This window comes from Acomys minous, assembly GCF_964271855.1.
Source record: "Acomys minous genome assembly, chromosome: 10".
NCBI classification, from domain to species: domain Eukaryota; kingdom Metazoa; phylum Chordata; class Mammalia; order Rodentia; family Muridae; genus Acomys; species Acomys minous.
In genome coordinates, this window is record NC_140491.1 from 112,490,311 (window position 1) to 112,504,097 (window position 13,787).

Below are 13,787 nucleotides of genomic sequence, written 5' to 3' on the forward strand. Positions count from 1 at the left end.
GCCCTGGATCATGAGTGCAGGAGTCGTTTTATAAGGAAAGAAGAAAACTGCATGTTTCTGGTGGTTTGTGGGTCTCTTGTTTTTGTTTTGTTTTACATAAGTCCAATTGTCTCTTTAAGCTACCAGAGTGATCTATTGATGATTTGGGAGTTATTTTAATTTGTAAAAGTAGCTGGCTTTCCCGGATGATGCGGAACACTTACAGAATACAATCATAATACCCTTACCTAAAGGCCATAATCTCCTGACATATACCTCCAAACCATGCTCATACAGGAATAGGTGAACTTCAGGCACCTATAGGCCAACAGTTTTTGGACTTACAATGCTCCTAAGTATGCAACCTCTGGAATTAAAGTGGGTCAACACAACATGAATGCTGTTATACTCAGCCCATAAAAAATGCAACACCTCTTCCACATAGCTCCCACAGACTCTTCAGCTGCTGAGAACTAACAGACTTCACAGTTGGCCCAAGAACCAGCACCCAGAAAAACCAAGGTCACAAAGCAACACCACAGCCAGCTGCAACATACCACAGGATCTCTAACTGAGGCAGCCTCCTTCCTGTGATGCTATTAAGGTATGAAATTACAACATCGGTGTGAAAACAGTCAAGTCAGTCAGGCTGACAATACACTTGTCCCATGGCAGAGAGTGAAGTCATTAATTTTACATCACCATTGAGCCGGTACCCAAAGCCTTTCTTCCTAGACCACTTTAAAAGTGATAACATTTCTTTTCCAAGAAGGCATCAGTGCTTTAAAAATACCTTTGATGATTCAAAACACTCACTACCAAATGCTTGCCCTAATGGCCTAAGACTTGAGGTTCACACTGAAAAGTGTTGCTATTTACTTTTCAAACTCTAAAAACTAATACTTGGTGCCAGACAGCCCTTATCTTTTGTAAAATAAAATATACATGAAAGTTCACAGCCCAAAGCACTCTTCAAACATAAATCCTTAACTGAAAAAACAAAATGGAACCACTCCTTTTCAATTCTTGTACATTTCTTTTATTTAAGAACATATGTGCATTCATTCTTTAGAATCCTGTACTTACATAATCAGCACCTTTGTTTACCATTTTAACCACTGGTACAGAATTTGGAGTTCTTTTATGATGATGATTTCAAATCTACCTCACTGTAGTTTAAAATCTGTGAAGCATTTGGGGGGAATTAGAGTGACAACTTCAGTCTGCATCCTGTTTCCAAATTACTCTCATTAATAAGAGCCTCGATCTCAGCAATTTCAAATGCTGTACCCCATGCCCCATATCTGTTTGCAACCTGTGTTCTGAGAATTTCCTGTTTCAATGTTGTGTAAACACTGCTCCCCAAAAATCCCCTGATAGGCCAATAAAGCAACTTACAGCCAATCACTGAGCAGGGTAGACAATAGGGCTGGACTTCCTGCCAGGGGAGGAGGAGTTAGAGGAGGAAGTAGGGGATTCAGCCATGGGAGAGGTCCAGGGGAGATCAGGGGAGAGAGCTGAAACAGGAAAAGCTACAAAGTGCAAGTATGTCTGGACTGTAAACTGAAAGGAAGCCAAATTAGCTTGGAGGGACAAAAAAAGGGTAATAACTGCTCAGTTCTTGTGCTGTGAAGCTTGTTTATTTAAATTTCATTTAATTAAATAGAATCTCAATCATTCGTGTGGTAGCCAGGTTAAGAAAGAAACAGACGCAAACACAATTTTATAAAAATAACTTAACAATAGGACTCTCGATTAAATATCCCTGGGAAGACAGGTGTGAGCCACCAATAGCATCCTTGCCTGAGAACAGTCAGCATTCTGTAATATACTTCAAAATGAAAGAGTCACCAGTACAGGTGAGACAAAGACTCGACTCGGGAAAGAACACAACATTCCCTGTGGTGCGTGATCAGCCTCTAAGTCCACATCAGGAAGAGACACTTCCGGAGTTCTCTCATTAGGGAGCTCATGTCTATCCTCAAAGGTCCAAGTGTGTATATTTAGGCCAGGCCCTTACCCTCTAAACCCCAATACTCCATGAAAACACATAGATTCGGCCCAATAAAAAGACTGTGCGATCATTATTATAAGAAAAAATGTCTTGTAGGGGACTGGGGATAAGTACATTGTAACTAATTTTGCCACTTGCCCCACACTAAAATGGTCTTCATTTATTTGAATCAAAAATCAAAACAGGGCCAGAGAGATGACTGAGTGGCTAAGAGCACTGACTGATCTTCCAGAAGACCCAGGTTCCATTCCCAGCACCCACATGGCGGCTCACAACTGTCTGTAACTCCAGTTCCAGGTGATCTGACACCCTCTTCTGGCCTCCCTGAGCACCAGGCACAGGTAAGGTGCAAAGTCACGCATGCAGACAAAACACTCATGCACACGTAGTAAAATAATAATAAGTGAAATGAAAAAAAAAAACAGTACATGGTATAGCACATACCTGCAAAGACAATACTAAGGAGCTGGAAGCAGAGGATTGAAAGTTAGAGGCTTTCCTAGGCTATATAATGAGACTCTTGTCAAAATACTTTAAAAAGGAAAGGGAGGGGGAGGGAGCGAAGGTTAAAAACAAAACAAACAAACAAACAAACAAACAAAAACAAACCTACTGCAGTCCCACATGAGAGGATTCTCCTTGTTTGGTCTGCATCAAGCACACAAACTGTGTTGCCCTTTCTTCTTAACTCTTATCTTTATATCTAGAAATTTTCAATATGCCTGTAATATTTCTCCATCAGGGAAGGAGGTGATTTAAATACCCATTTTTATTCCTGAAAACTGGAGAATAAGCTCTCCTTCTTCCCCAACAACAAACAACTGACTCCCCTATAGATTTGCTAACACATTAAAAATGGTTACAAAGTCTGTGAACACGTTCTGCCTTTACGTGCACACCCACACACAGCCCATCATTTTGCGTGGTTCTTTGTTTTCCATACTCATTACTGTAAGTTCCACCCACTTGAGGGAATAAGGCAACTCCCTCACTTTCTGTAGGCTTTTGGCACCATCGTGTGGTAGTTTTGTGTCACTGCAACTTCAAGCTTAAAGGCTTTTCTTTAACGTCCAGAAGAAATGCGCTTGAGGATAAATTTAGCATCTTGGGTATTTATAAGATGCAAGATGGGAGAAAGAAAGAGCGACTTCTGTATTCTAGCCTGCACACATGTTTTACTGGTACCCAGCACAGCATTTCACCCCACAAGACGCTTAATAGCACCTTTTAAGATGTAGAACAAGAAGAAAATAAGGGAACAGTTTGAAAGGAAAAGCCACTCAAGAATCCTCGAGATACCAAGAAATGCACCGACACAGACTTTCACAATGTTTCACCTGGCAAACCATCTTCCCATCTTGTTCTTGGTCCTCACTCTATTACCTTAAATCCCTGCTGCACAGTACTCCCAGGGTTTTAGCATTCTAATCTCTCTCTCTCTCTCTCTCTCTCTCTCTCTCTCTCTCTCTCTCATTTTATTTTTCATAATTAATTCACATTAATCCCGATTATTGTCCCCTCACTTGTATCTTCCTGTTCCCACCCTCCTTCCTTCTCCCACCCTTTTTTCCTCCCTAGACCTCTGGCAAAGTTGTGGAAAAAGGGAACACTCCTCCACTGCTGGTGGGAGTGCAAACTATTACAACGACTTTTTTAAATAAAGCAGTCTGCCTTTTCTCAGAAAATTGGGAATAGCGCTACCTCAAGACCCAGCAATACCACTCCAGGGCAAATACCGGAAAGATGCTCCACTGCACAACAAGGACATTTGCTCAACTATGTTCAAAGCAGCTCTATTCATAATAGCCAGAATCTGGAAACAACCTAGATGCTTCTCAACTGAAGAATGGATAAAGAAACTGTGGTACATTTACACAATGGAATACTACTCAGCTATTAAAAACAAGGAAATCTTCAAACTTGCAGGCAAATGGATGGAACTAGAAATGATCATCCTGAGTGAGGTAACCCAGACCCAGAAAAACATGCACGGAATATACTAACTTATAAGTGGCTATTAGCCCAACATAGATGTCCTCTGAGAGACTCCACCCAGCAGGGCTGGGGCAGTCCATAGGACTAGCAACTAGACTCAGGGCAGAGCAATGAGAGTTGTATGGAGGCGGGGAGGGGATGGAAGGATCCAGAGGGGTCAGGAGCCCCTCAGGGAGACCATCAAAGCTGGCAGATCTGGACCCTAGGGGGCCTACACAAACTGAAGCACCAGCCAAGGACAATGCATGCAGAGAAACTAGACCCTCTGTTCAGATATGGACAGCTCACTTTTCACAGTGCTGGGTGTGGGAAGCAGGGACGGCCTCTAGCATTCTTATCTTATCCTGACACCCAATAGCCTGCCCAGGTCTAAACTCAAGCTCAATTTAAAATTCCAGAGGCGGGGCTAGGAGATGGCTCAGTCTAACGCAGGGTAAAGAGTTCGTCTGATCATCTAAAAGGGCATGCTCCTGTAATCCTAGCATTGCTGAAGCCCAAACAGGAGGACCCCTGGAGCTTCCTTACTAGTCCACATAGCGAGCTGCGGTTTCAGTGGATGAGCACACACATGCATGCATATACTCCTGAAAGACAAATGAAATGGGCCTCCTGTAGGATGCAGGCAGGGTCGTTTCCAGTCTTGACCTTGAGATGCCCTGTGACTGACCAGCTCTGACCCACAGGGTCACAGCAGCCTCACTTCTGCTCTCATCGCTCACAATGCTCCTTTGTCAATGCTGTCTATAGAATCCAGGCTTAACCTCCCCAAATGAGCATGGCTACTGATGGCACCAAGTGCCCAGACAGACATACAAGTGACACCGTTGGTGGCCACCCACTTATGAACATGCAGAGTCTGCACAAACAAACTGCGTGAGGCCAGCACACATTTCTGGCCCGGAGAATGAGGATCATCTGAAAATCATATTTTGAAAAAACCAAAAAACAAACAAACAAACCATTTTAAAGCCCCTCTGCCCATCTTCCCAAACTTCCTAACTTGTCTTTCTTTCTAACTCTCCATTCCAGGCCCACCTCCATCTTTTGGATATGCCAACCTTGTTCTCAACCTGAGACCCTCAACGTTGCCTTAGCTCCCCCTGGGCCACTGCCCTTGCATGACTAACATGTCCACCTTACAGGAGAGTTGGAAATTCCTTTCAAATTCATTGCAGATGAGAAGGACAAATTAACCTTTGAGTCAGTAAGCAACAGGAAAAGGCAAACGTTAGCTGAGGGGATCCCTGAATTCTTCCCACTCTTTACTCTGTGTCTAATTCGCTGCGTAAGCACTGAGAGATTAATGGTAACGGGGCTGCAGGGAAGACTTCAGACTTTGAGTCTGTGATGTCACAGGAAAAAGGCCTGCTCTCCTCAGCTCTTACTTTCCTCAAATACAAGGCTAGCAGCACTGCACTCACTGTGGTAATGGATTTCAGCTGTCAACTTGACACAAAGGTAGGGTCACCTAGGGAGAGAGTTCCACCAATTGAGGAACTGCTCAGATCAGACTGGCCAATTGCCATGCCTATGAGGCATTTTTGCAATAGGACAGTCCAGCTCACTGTGGCGGGTGCCATCCCTAGGCACATCTGCCTGGGCTGTGTAAGAAGGGTAGCTGCTGGTGGGCGTGGTGGCGCACACCTGCAATCCCAGCACTCGGGAGGCAGAGGCAGGCGGATTGCTGTGAGTTCGAGGCCAGCCTGGTCTACAAAGTGAGTCCAGGCTAGCCAAGGCTACACAGAGAAACCGCATCTCGAAAAACAAATACAAAAACAAAAACAAACAAAAAAAGAAAGCAAAAATTGAAGAAGAAGAAGAAGAAGAAGAAGAAGAAGAAGAAGAAGAAGAAGAAGAAGAAGAAGAAGAAGAAGAAGAAGAAGGCGGCTATCTGCTGAGCAAGCCAGGGGAAGCAGGCCAAAAGCAGAGGTTTCTCTGGTCTCTGCTTCAGTTCCTGCCTTGTTTCACATCTGGCCTTGATGATGGACCACTTCCTCCCCCCAGTTGCTCTTAGTCAGTGTTGTACCAGAGCAAGTGCAAACGTGGACACCCACCTCACAGGCTCTAAGTCAAGGGCAGGTGTCATTATTTTAGTCTTTCCAAGATGACCTCCTGTCCCAGCACACCTCTGACCCCATCTGGCTATGGGTCTCTTGCCATAACCAGGCTCCCTGGCCTGACCTATCTTATCTTTTAACATTATTTGTGGCAAAGCACTGCCTAGGGCAAGACCAGAGCAGCTTCCTAGCAGCAAACCCTTTCCCGAGTCTGAGGAAACATAGATCATCAAAAGACCCAGAATGAAGTCAACTCCCACCAAAACCCCCAGGCAACATGAATCTCCACGGAAGGTGCAAACATTCCTGAAGGACACAGAGTGAACAAAATATAAAATGAGTATTTCTCACTCTAAATTGGCAAGTGTCCTGCTGCTGACTCAAAGGACAAGGGCATCTGGCTATCAGAGGGAAAGGCATTACTCACTGCTCTGTGTGTGTGTGTGTGTGTGTGTGTGTGTGTGTGTGTGTGTGTGTGTGTAGGGGAAGGAGTTTCTCTAAGCAACTGCATCTGCCCCTGCTGCACACACAGAGGCTGCACACGGTATATCACACCTGTTCTGTGGATTAGCTTCCATGGTAGACCCCAGTCCAGGCAGTGACCACTAAGCACAAACTTGGCAGTATGCCCCCCCATCTGTATCAATAAACGGGAGGTAACCACACTACAGGGGGGTCGCAGTCCACAGACTCCGCCTTGCTCCTAACACCAGCCTCGCTTCTTCCAGCCTTCAGCTCAGTTGCCTTATTACACACTTATCTAAATGAAAACCCAGCGCTCTAGGTGCGGATGGTCCCCGACGGGTTCTGCAGCACAGGTGCACAACGGCAGCTTCAGCATCATCTGGGAAGCTCTCACGGGTAGCACCATCCCCGGCTTCACATGAGAATGATGGAGTTAGTGGCTCACAGCCAGAGCCCACAAATATGCCCTCTGTCAAGCCCTCCGGTTAGAGGTTACAGAATCACCCGTTCAGCTCAACGGCCTTGAAGTTGGTGAAGTTCAGATCCTCGCAGAGGGAGAACAGCGACTGGGATAGGAACTGTGAGCTGTCACTGCAGCATGTGCTTGGGGCAAAGAGGATGTCGGGGCCCTTGTAGATTAGGTGACAGTCAGAAGGTCACCAGCACCCTGCAGTGACTGAAACAGACCACTTGGCGTGACTCTCCAAAACATATGAGGAGTCTAAGCATCTTTGCCAGCATGTGGCTGTTACCACTACTGTTCAAACACTCTGATAGCTAATACAATGAAACCACACGATGAAACCACCCCCTTCCCCTGGTGGATAATTACGATGAACCTCTTTTTATGCACCTGCTGGTTATATTTCTTTTTTCCCTTTTGTGAAATATTTTTCCCACTTGTAGTCTTTGACTCTTTAGTATTGAGTTTTGAGTGTTCTTTATATATTGTAGATAGCAGTCACTTGTTAAATGTGTGGGTTTCAAATATTTCCCGCCTTTTAAAACCCAGAGGGTCCAGGAACCATACGGAAGACCGTCAAGGCTGGAAGATCTGGACCCAGGCGGGCCCTGCACAAACTGCTGAACCAACCACGGACAATGCATGCAGTAAACCTAGACCCTCTGTTCAGATCTAGCCCATGGACAGCACATTCTCCACAGCTGTGTGGAGAGCAGGGACTACCTCTGACATGTACTCTGGTGCTCCCTACTTGACCACTTCCCCTTGGTGGGGAGGCCTGGTGGCACTCAGAGGAACAGGAAGCAGGCTACCTGGATGAGACCTGATAGGCTGTGGTCATATGTTGGGGGAGGAGGTCCCCTTCTGTCACAGGTCTAGGGGAGGGAACTAGGGTGAAAGAGGGAGGGAGGGAGAACAGGAAGATACAAGTGAGGGGATAATAACTGGGATGCAATCTGAATAAATTATTAAATAAAAAAATTTAAAAATGCAAATTTATATTTTCATTATATTCATATAGTATTTCACGAAGCAAAAGTTTTAAAAGTTTTGCTCAGTCCAATTAATCAATTTCCATTTCTGAATCATCCACCCGGTTTTAAGACAGAACTCAGCACTGACCTCTGTCCTAGAGAGTCTCATTGCTTCCTATGCTTTATCTTTACGTTTTACAGCTAGGTCTATAATCTATTTTCAGGTAACGTGCATTCATGCAGTTTTCTTTCCCCTTGTCTGCACATACAGTGATGAGAGCCTGTGCTCAGCTGTGCCAGTCTGTGGACTGGTACCAACCCACATGTACAGTAGGCATTCTCACCTCAGGTAAACTCATCTAGCTAATCCCTCAGAGGTCAGCCCAGACATTTGCTTCCATGGTGACTCTAAATCCCACCAGGTGGCAAACAAGACTAAGAATCACTCGGTCCTTTTTCCATGGGAATGTGTTTTGGGTCCCCCCCCCCCCCGCCCACATTTATCAAATATAAACTGAGGAGCTGAGCTGTGGAGGCGGCTCACTGGTAAGTGCTTGCTGTATGCACATGAAGTCTGAGATTGGGCCCTAGTTACCTACTTAAAAGTCAGCATTGTGGGATGTATGGTAACCTCAGTGCTGGGGTGGGTGGGGTGAGGCGGGCAGATCACAGTCCCATTGGCCAGCTTGTCTATCAGAAACAGCAAGGCCCAAGTTCACTGAGAAACCTTGGCCCACCCACCCCGAGTGCTATTAAGGTGGGAACAAGAGAGAAAGTCACTCAGGGCTGACCTCTGATCTGTACGTGAGTACGCACACGCGCACACACACATAAACATAAACCCTCTCCGCCCTGCCACTAAATAAATAAAATCGATTCAGTAAACGTGTATGCACTACTTCTGGGCTCTGGATTATTTCTCATTGATCTATGTGTCTATCCATTACAATCACACTATCTTGCTTACTTTAGCAGTCAGTCAGCCTTAATCCTGGACAGAGACACTTCGCAGTTTATCCTTGTCAACATTGTTTTAGCTGTTCTAGGATTTGTATATTTTTCCCACATGAATTTTAGAATGCTCTTGTCTATATTTGACTTAAAATACTTGTGAAATTTTAGTAGGAAATTTCATAAACATACAGAACAGTTTAGGGACACTTGACATCTTAAATATGTTGAGTGTTCTAATCCATGAACATAGTATGTATCTCCATCTGCTTATGTCTTTGGGTTCTTTCTTCCATATTTTATAATTCTAAGCATGCAGAGTCCACATATGCTTTTAAAAAGATACGGCTAAGTATTTCATTTTATGAGTAGTGTTATTAATGGTACTGTTGGGTTTTTATATATATATATATAATTTGGTTTCTATACTTTCATCTTTGGTATATATCCACGTGATTTTTCTGAGTTGACTCTTATATAACCTTGCATATAACAATTCTAACAGCTTGCTTATAGACTTTTCGGGAATTTGCACCTGTCATCAAGTTATCTATAAAGAGAGGCGGATGCTTTTATCTCCTCCTTTCTAGTCTATGCCCTCCCTGTTGATTTTCTTGTTTGAGCCTGGAGCCCAATATGTGTGATTCTTAGCACTGAGTGGCGGTTACACTTGGCTACTTTCTCCTCGGATATGTGCTCCTGAAATCAGGCTTATTTCTTTAAGGTAGTAAGCAATTGTAAATGTCAAAGGAATTAATGCCTTCATATTTACTGAATTATTTCTATGGAGGCTGTACCTCCAAATAATCTCCTACTTTAAGAGCTACAACTCTAAAACATAAGGTTTGTGGTTTGTTTTGTTGTTGTTTGAGGAGGTCGGTGATGGTGTTTGTTTGTTTGTTTTGCTTTGCTTTGCTGTTCTCTTACTTCTGCAGGGCCAGATCTCACCTCATCCTAACGTTAAGCAATGATGAGCACTCACAGGAACATGGGCATTTTGTTCCTTACTTGAGTTCGTGCTTTGCCCTTGAAACTGCCTCCTCTATGCTACCTGAACAAGAAACAGAACACCCCCCGACACACACACACACACACACACACACACACACACACACACACACACACACAGCCTGTTCTCTCCCTGTCTGGATCCCATCAATTCCACATTCTTAGGATGGACTCTGGATATGCCCTCAAGCTCCCCGAATTGGAACTTATGAGAATGGAAGACACAGTTTTATCAGCTCTACAACAGTCAGGAAAGACAGAGGCACACATAGTTGAGGAATGGTGCAACTCTGCTCCCGGCTGAGGGCACGCTGGAAGACACAGCTAGCTCACAAAGGAACCTCGGCGACCAAGGGACTGCTTGAGGAGAACCAGCTGTGACTCGGAGGCACCAGCTAAGAAGAGCACTGCCGCTCTGCCAAGGCTAACGGTGGGTAATCTCCACTCCTTCATCCTCACCACGTGCCCATCTCCAGGTTTGAGGGCAGACTGAGGCAGGGCAGAGCAACAGTGACTGTGCCTAGCTCTACTCTAAGCTCCAGGGGCCATGGAGCTAAAGCGTCACTTAGAGCAATGAGATTGGTGTTTTATGAAGAGAACACAATCGTCCTTATCAAAGAGGCCTTCTGAACAAAGGGTGGGCAAGAAGTTATGGGTTGAGACAAAGTGCTGGGAGAGCCGAAGCCCAGCGGAGAACAACAGTGTGACAGGTCAAAACTGAAGGAAGTGGGAGAAAATGGACCTTATGTCAGGCTTGGTCCTCACTGGGTAGAGGCTCGAAACAGTAAAAACCTTGCCTGTGCCACCAGCATCCTATGAAAGGAACCTCCCCGTCATCGGGCTATAAAATTACATAATCTTAATTACTAAGGTAACTATAGACATTTGGACCGAGAGGTAATTCTCAAACCATTACTCAGCCTATTTGCTTTCTAACTGAGATATATCAATTTTTAGCCTAGCACTGGCATATTCTCAACATGAAAATACAAATGCATACATGCTTCCACGAATAACTATAATTATCATGATAATAAATAAAGGAGAACTGGGAAGCAACTTTTCACTATTATAAGCATATATCACGGTGAGATAAGCTCTGACTAGAGGAACTAGTTTAATGAAGCTAAATTTATTTTACTAGGCAGAAACGTGGCTGTCTTTCGCTTTAACTTCAAAAGCTACTTACCTGCAGCATATACACATCGATGTGGATCAGGGGACAGTATACAAAAATCAGTGCACCAATGGGTGACATTCCTGCATTGCCTCATCTTAGGCTGAAGCCACACCATGGGAATGAACACTTGCCGATGAGCCTAAGAGCTCTTCCACCTCGGTTAGGGGGATCTTTTCTGGCCTAAGAATGCCCACTAAGAACCCTCTTCTAGAAACTCGGTTCTCTTTAATTCTACCAGATGAAGGCACCACTGAGCAGCTGTGGAGGAGGAAAGGCTGTCCAAGGACAAGGTAAAGGGTCAAAAAAGCGGTCCAAACATGAGGCAGACAGAGGGAGGCAAACTCCTGAGCTTCTCCTTCTGCCTGCTCATGACAGTGGCCGCGAGGGCATGGGGACTCAGACTCAGGGATTGCTTGACAATTTGGATGGGGCCCGTTCCAGCCACCGGCTCCACCATGGCATGCTGACAGCCCTCTCAGAGAGTAAGACAAGCCTAGTGCGCTAGGTTAACGCTTGCTTATGGACTCGTGGGATGTCAGAAATAAAGCCGTGACTTTTCACAGGCCACCATGTAGGCTATCACCCAGTAGGAAGTAGGTACAGAAAGCCTAATTCTGAAGAAGGAGGAACTAATGGTTATCGCTGGTCAATTTTAAACAATTTCAAAAACTCAGACAATATAGAAAAAGAGTTAACTCCATGGACCAATATGTGTGCACGCACACACGTGTGTGTGTGTGTGTGTGTGTGTGTGTGTGTGTGTGTGAATTCTCTGAGAGTGAACAGACATTTGCCTATACAAAAACAGCCTACATCATTACATTACGATGGCAGTTTAAAGATGACCAATGCTTTGCTCTAAAATCTCCATTTCCTGTAACAGAACCATTTTTCCTAAAAGGTCGTGGTGCCACAGGGCCTGTCTCCTACCTGTGTTGGTGTTGGGGCCAGGGCCAGGGCAAGGGCTGGCCAGCAGTGGCCCTGAGCCCTGGGCTGCGGGTGGAGGCTGCCCATCACTCAGCTGCTTGACTCGCTTTCGATGAGATTTGCCGTCATAGTGGACCTGGGCCTGAGCTGCGGAGTTGAGCTGGATGTTGCACACGTCACAGAAGGAGAAGAGAATCTTCTTCTTCTCTTTGCTGAGCTGGTCCCCAGGCCTGTCGTTCCTTAAGCCCTTCTCTTCAAAGCCCCGAAGGAAGGTTGCCATATTCATGATTCCATCTTCACAGTGGTTGTCAGGGCTTAAGGAGTACTTCATAGCTGAAATTAAAAAAAAAAAAAATACCACAAGGGCCTATACATTTTTTTGTGCTCTCTTATCTTCCAATGCAGGTATAATTCATTTTTAATGGTTGGCTTCAGCAGATTTAATCTTCAATGAATCTGAAGATTTTTACGGCTCTCTCTACCCCTTTTCCTATCACCTCTCCCTCTGTCCTTTTAGCTCCTGCCCACCCATGAGATCTTAGCTAGCAGTGCTCTTCTCCAGGGGACCCACTCTGAACCCAGAGAAAGGACAGGCCTGAGCATGTGCACCCACAGACCTTCATGGCTTCCTTCACGGGACCTATCACGCTGCCCAGTCCTTGTCTAAGAAGTTACGTGTCTCATGTCTGTTTCCTCTACTAAGGCATGAACTCTGAGAGCCCAGCCAGCTCATCTCTGGCTGTGTCGTAGGCCTAGGACTGCACCTGCCACATAGTAGGCTGTAGACTGTCTGTTCAACAAAGGAAGGGATGTTCTGAACCCAAAACTGTTCCAAAGAACATGTGAAGACAAAGAACATGAACTGTGCACACACACACACACACACACACACACACACACACACACACACGGAAGCAGACACATGCCAGAACTAGGGTTGACAAAGATTAGAACACAATATGGCCGAACTCACACTGAACTGTGTTCCAAAGGCTCCTTTACAAATCAGCAGGCTGAAATCTGCACATGCTTTCTTGTAAATGTAGTGAAACCGACTGTTTGTAAATTTCCAGGTTAACCCATAAATATCAATTTAATTGTTGATAAGCTTGAAATGCAGAACATCTGGAATTTTAAAAAAAACAGGATTATAGTAAATCAATGTATAAATTCAAAGGGTAAAACAGACTCTGACACGATTTTATTTACAAATGCTGATTGTTTCTTTCATTTGTTAAGTAACAGGACTGTGAAGAATAATACCCCACCTAAGAGATTTTAAAAGGAATTTTCAGTACCGTGAGAACCTCAGTTAAGGAAAGTGACCTTGCCTTTCTATGTATTTATTGTTCAGTTCTACTTTAAAATAGTGTTCCTTTCAGTCGGTCCCAGAGTTGCTGGCATTTCCATGCTATCCATGTGACTGTGTCACTGTTCTGTTTCTTGGGTTGGATGAGGAGAAAACCACTCTGAGAAGATGGACATGCAGGCACAGAGACAAACACTACAGCCCCACACCTAACAGACCGAAGAAGGAAAGTTTCCAGTTCAAGTCCAGGATGGGCTGAACACCAAAACTCATCTCAAAAAAACAAAACAAAAACAAAAACAAGGGCAAACAACTGGGCAGAAAGCAAATGAAACATGGTAGGCTTGATAAAGAACAGGTTGGAGAGGATTTTTAAAAATTCATATAGAAGAACAACCACGGCGCATAATGACATGCGGCAGATCTTTGTGTATGGAATAAACTCGGGGGATGAAAACAGTTTAC

The 13,787-nt window shown here is 44.7% G+C and overlaps 1 protein-coding gene across 3 annotated transcripts in view; it reads right to left on the reverse strand.

The window, feature by feature from the left end:
- The window catches only part of ZNF385B (zinc finger protein 385B), a 384,275-nt gene that overhangs the window by 276,886 nt on the left and 93,602 nt on the right, over nt 1–13,787 (reverse strand). For all 3 annotated transcript variants that reach the window (XM_084799806.1, XM_084799808.1, XM_084799807.1), the window contains exons 2-3: nt 12,987–13,138; nt 12,017–12,346 (exon numbers count right to left, since the gene is read on the reverse strand). In XM_084799806.1, the coding sequence (XP_084655932.1) occupies nt 12,017–12,344 (328 nt within the window). In that variant the 5' untranslated portion in view covers nt 12,345–12,346; nt 12,987–13,138. The remainder of the gene's footprint in view (nt 1–12,016; nt 12,347–12,986; nt 13,139–13,787) is intronic.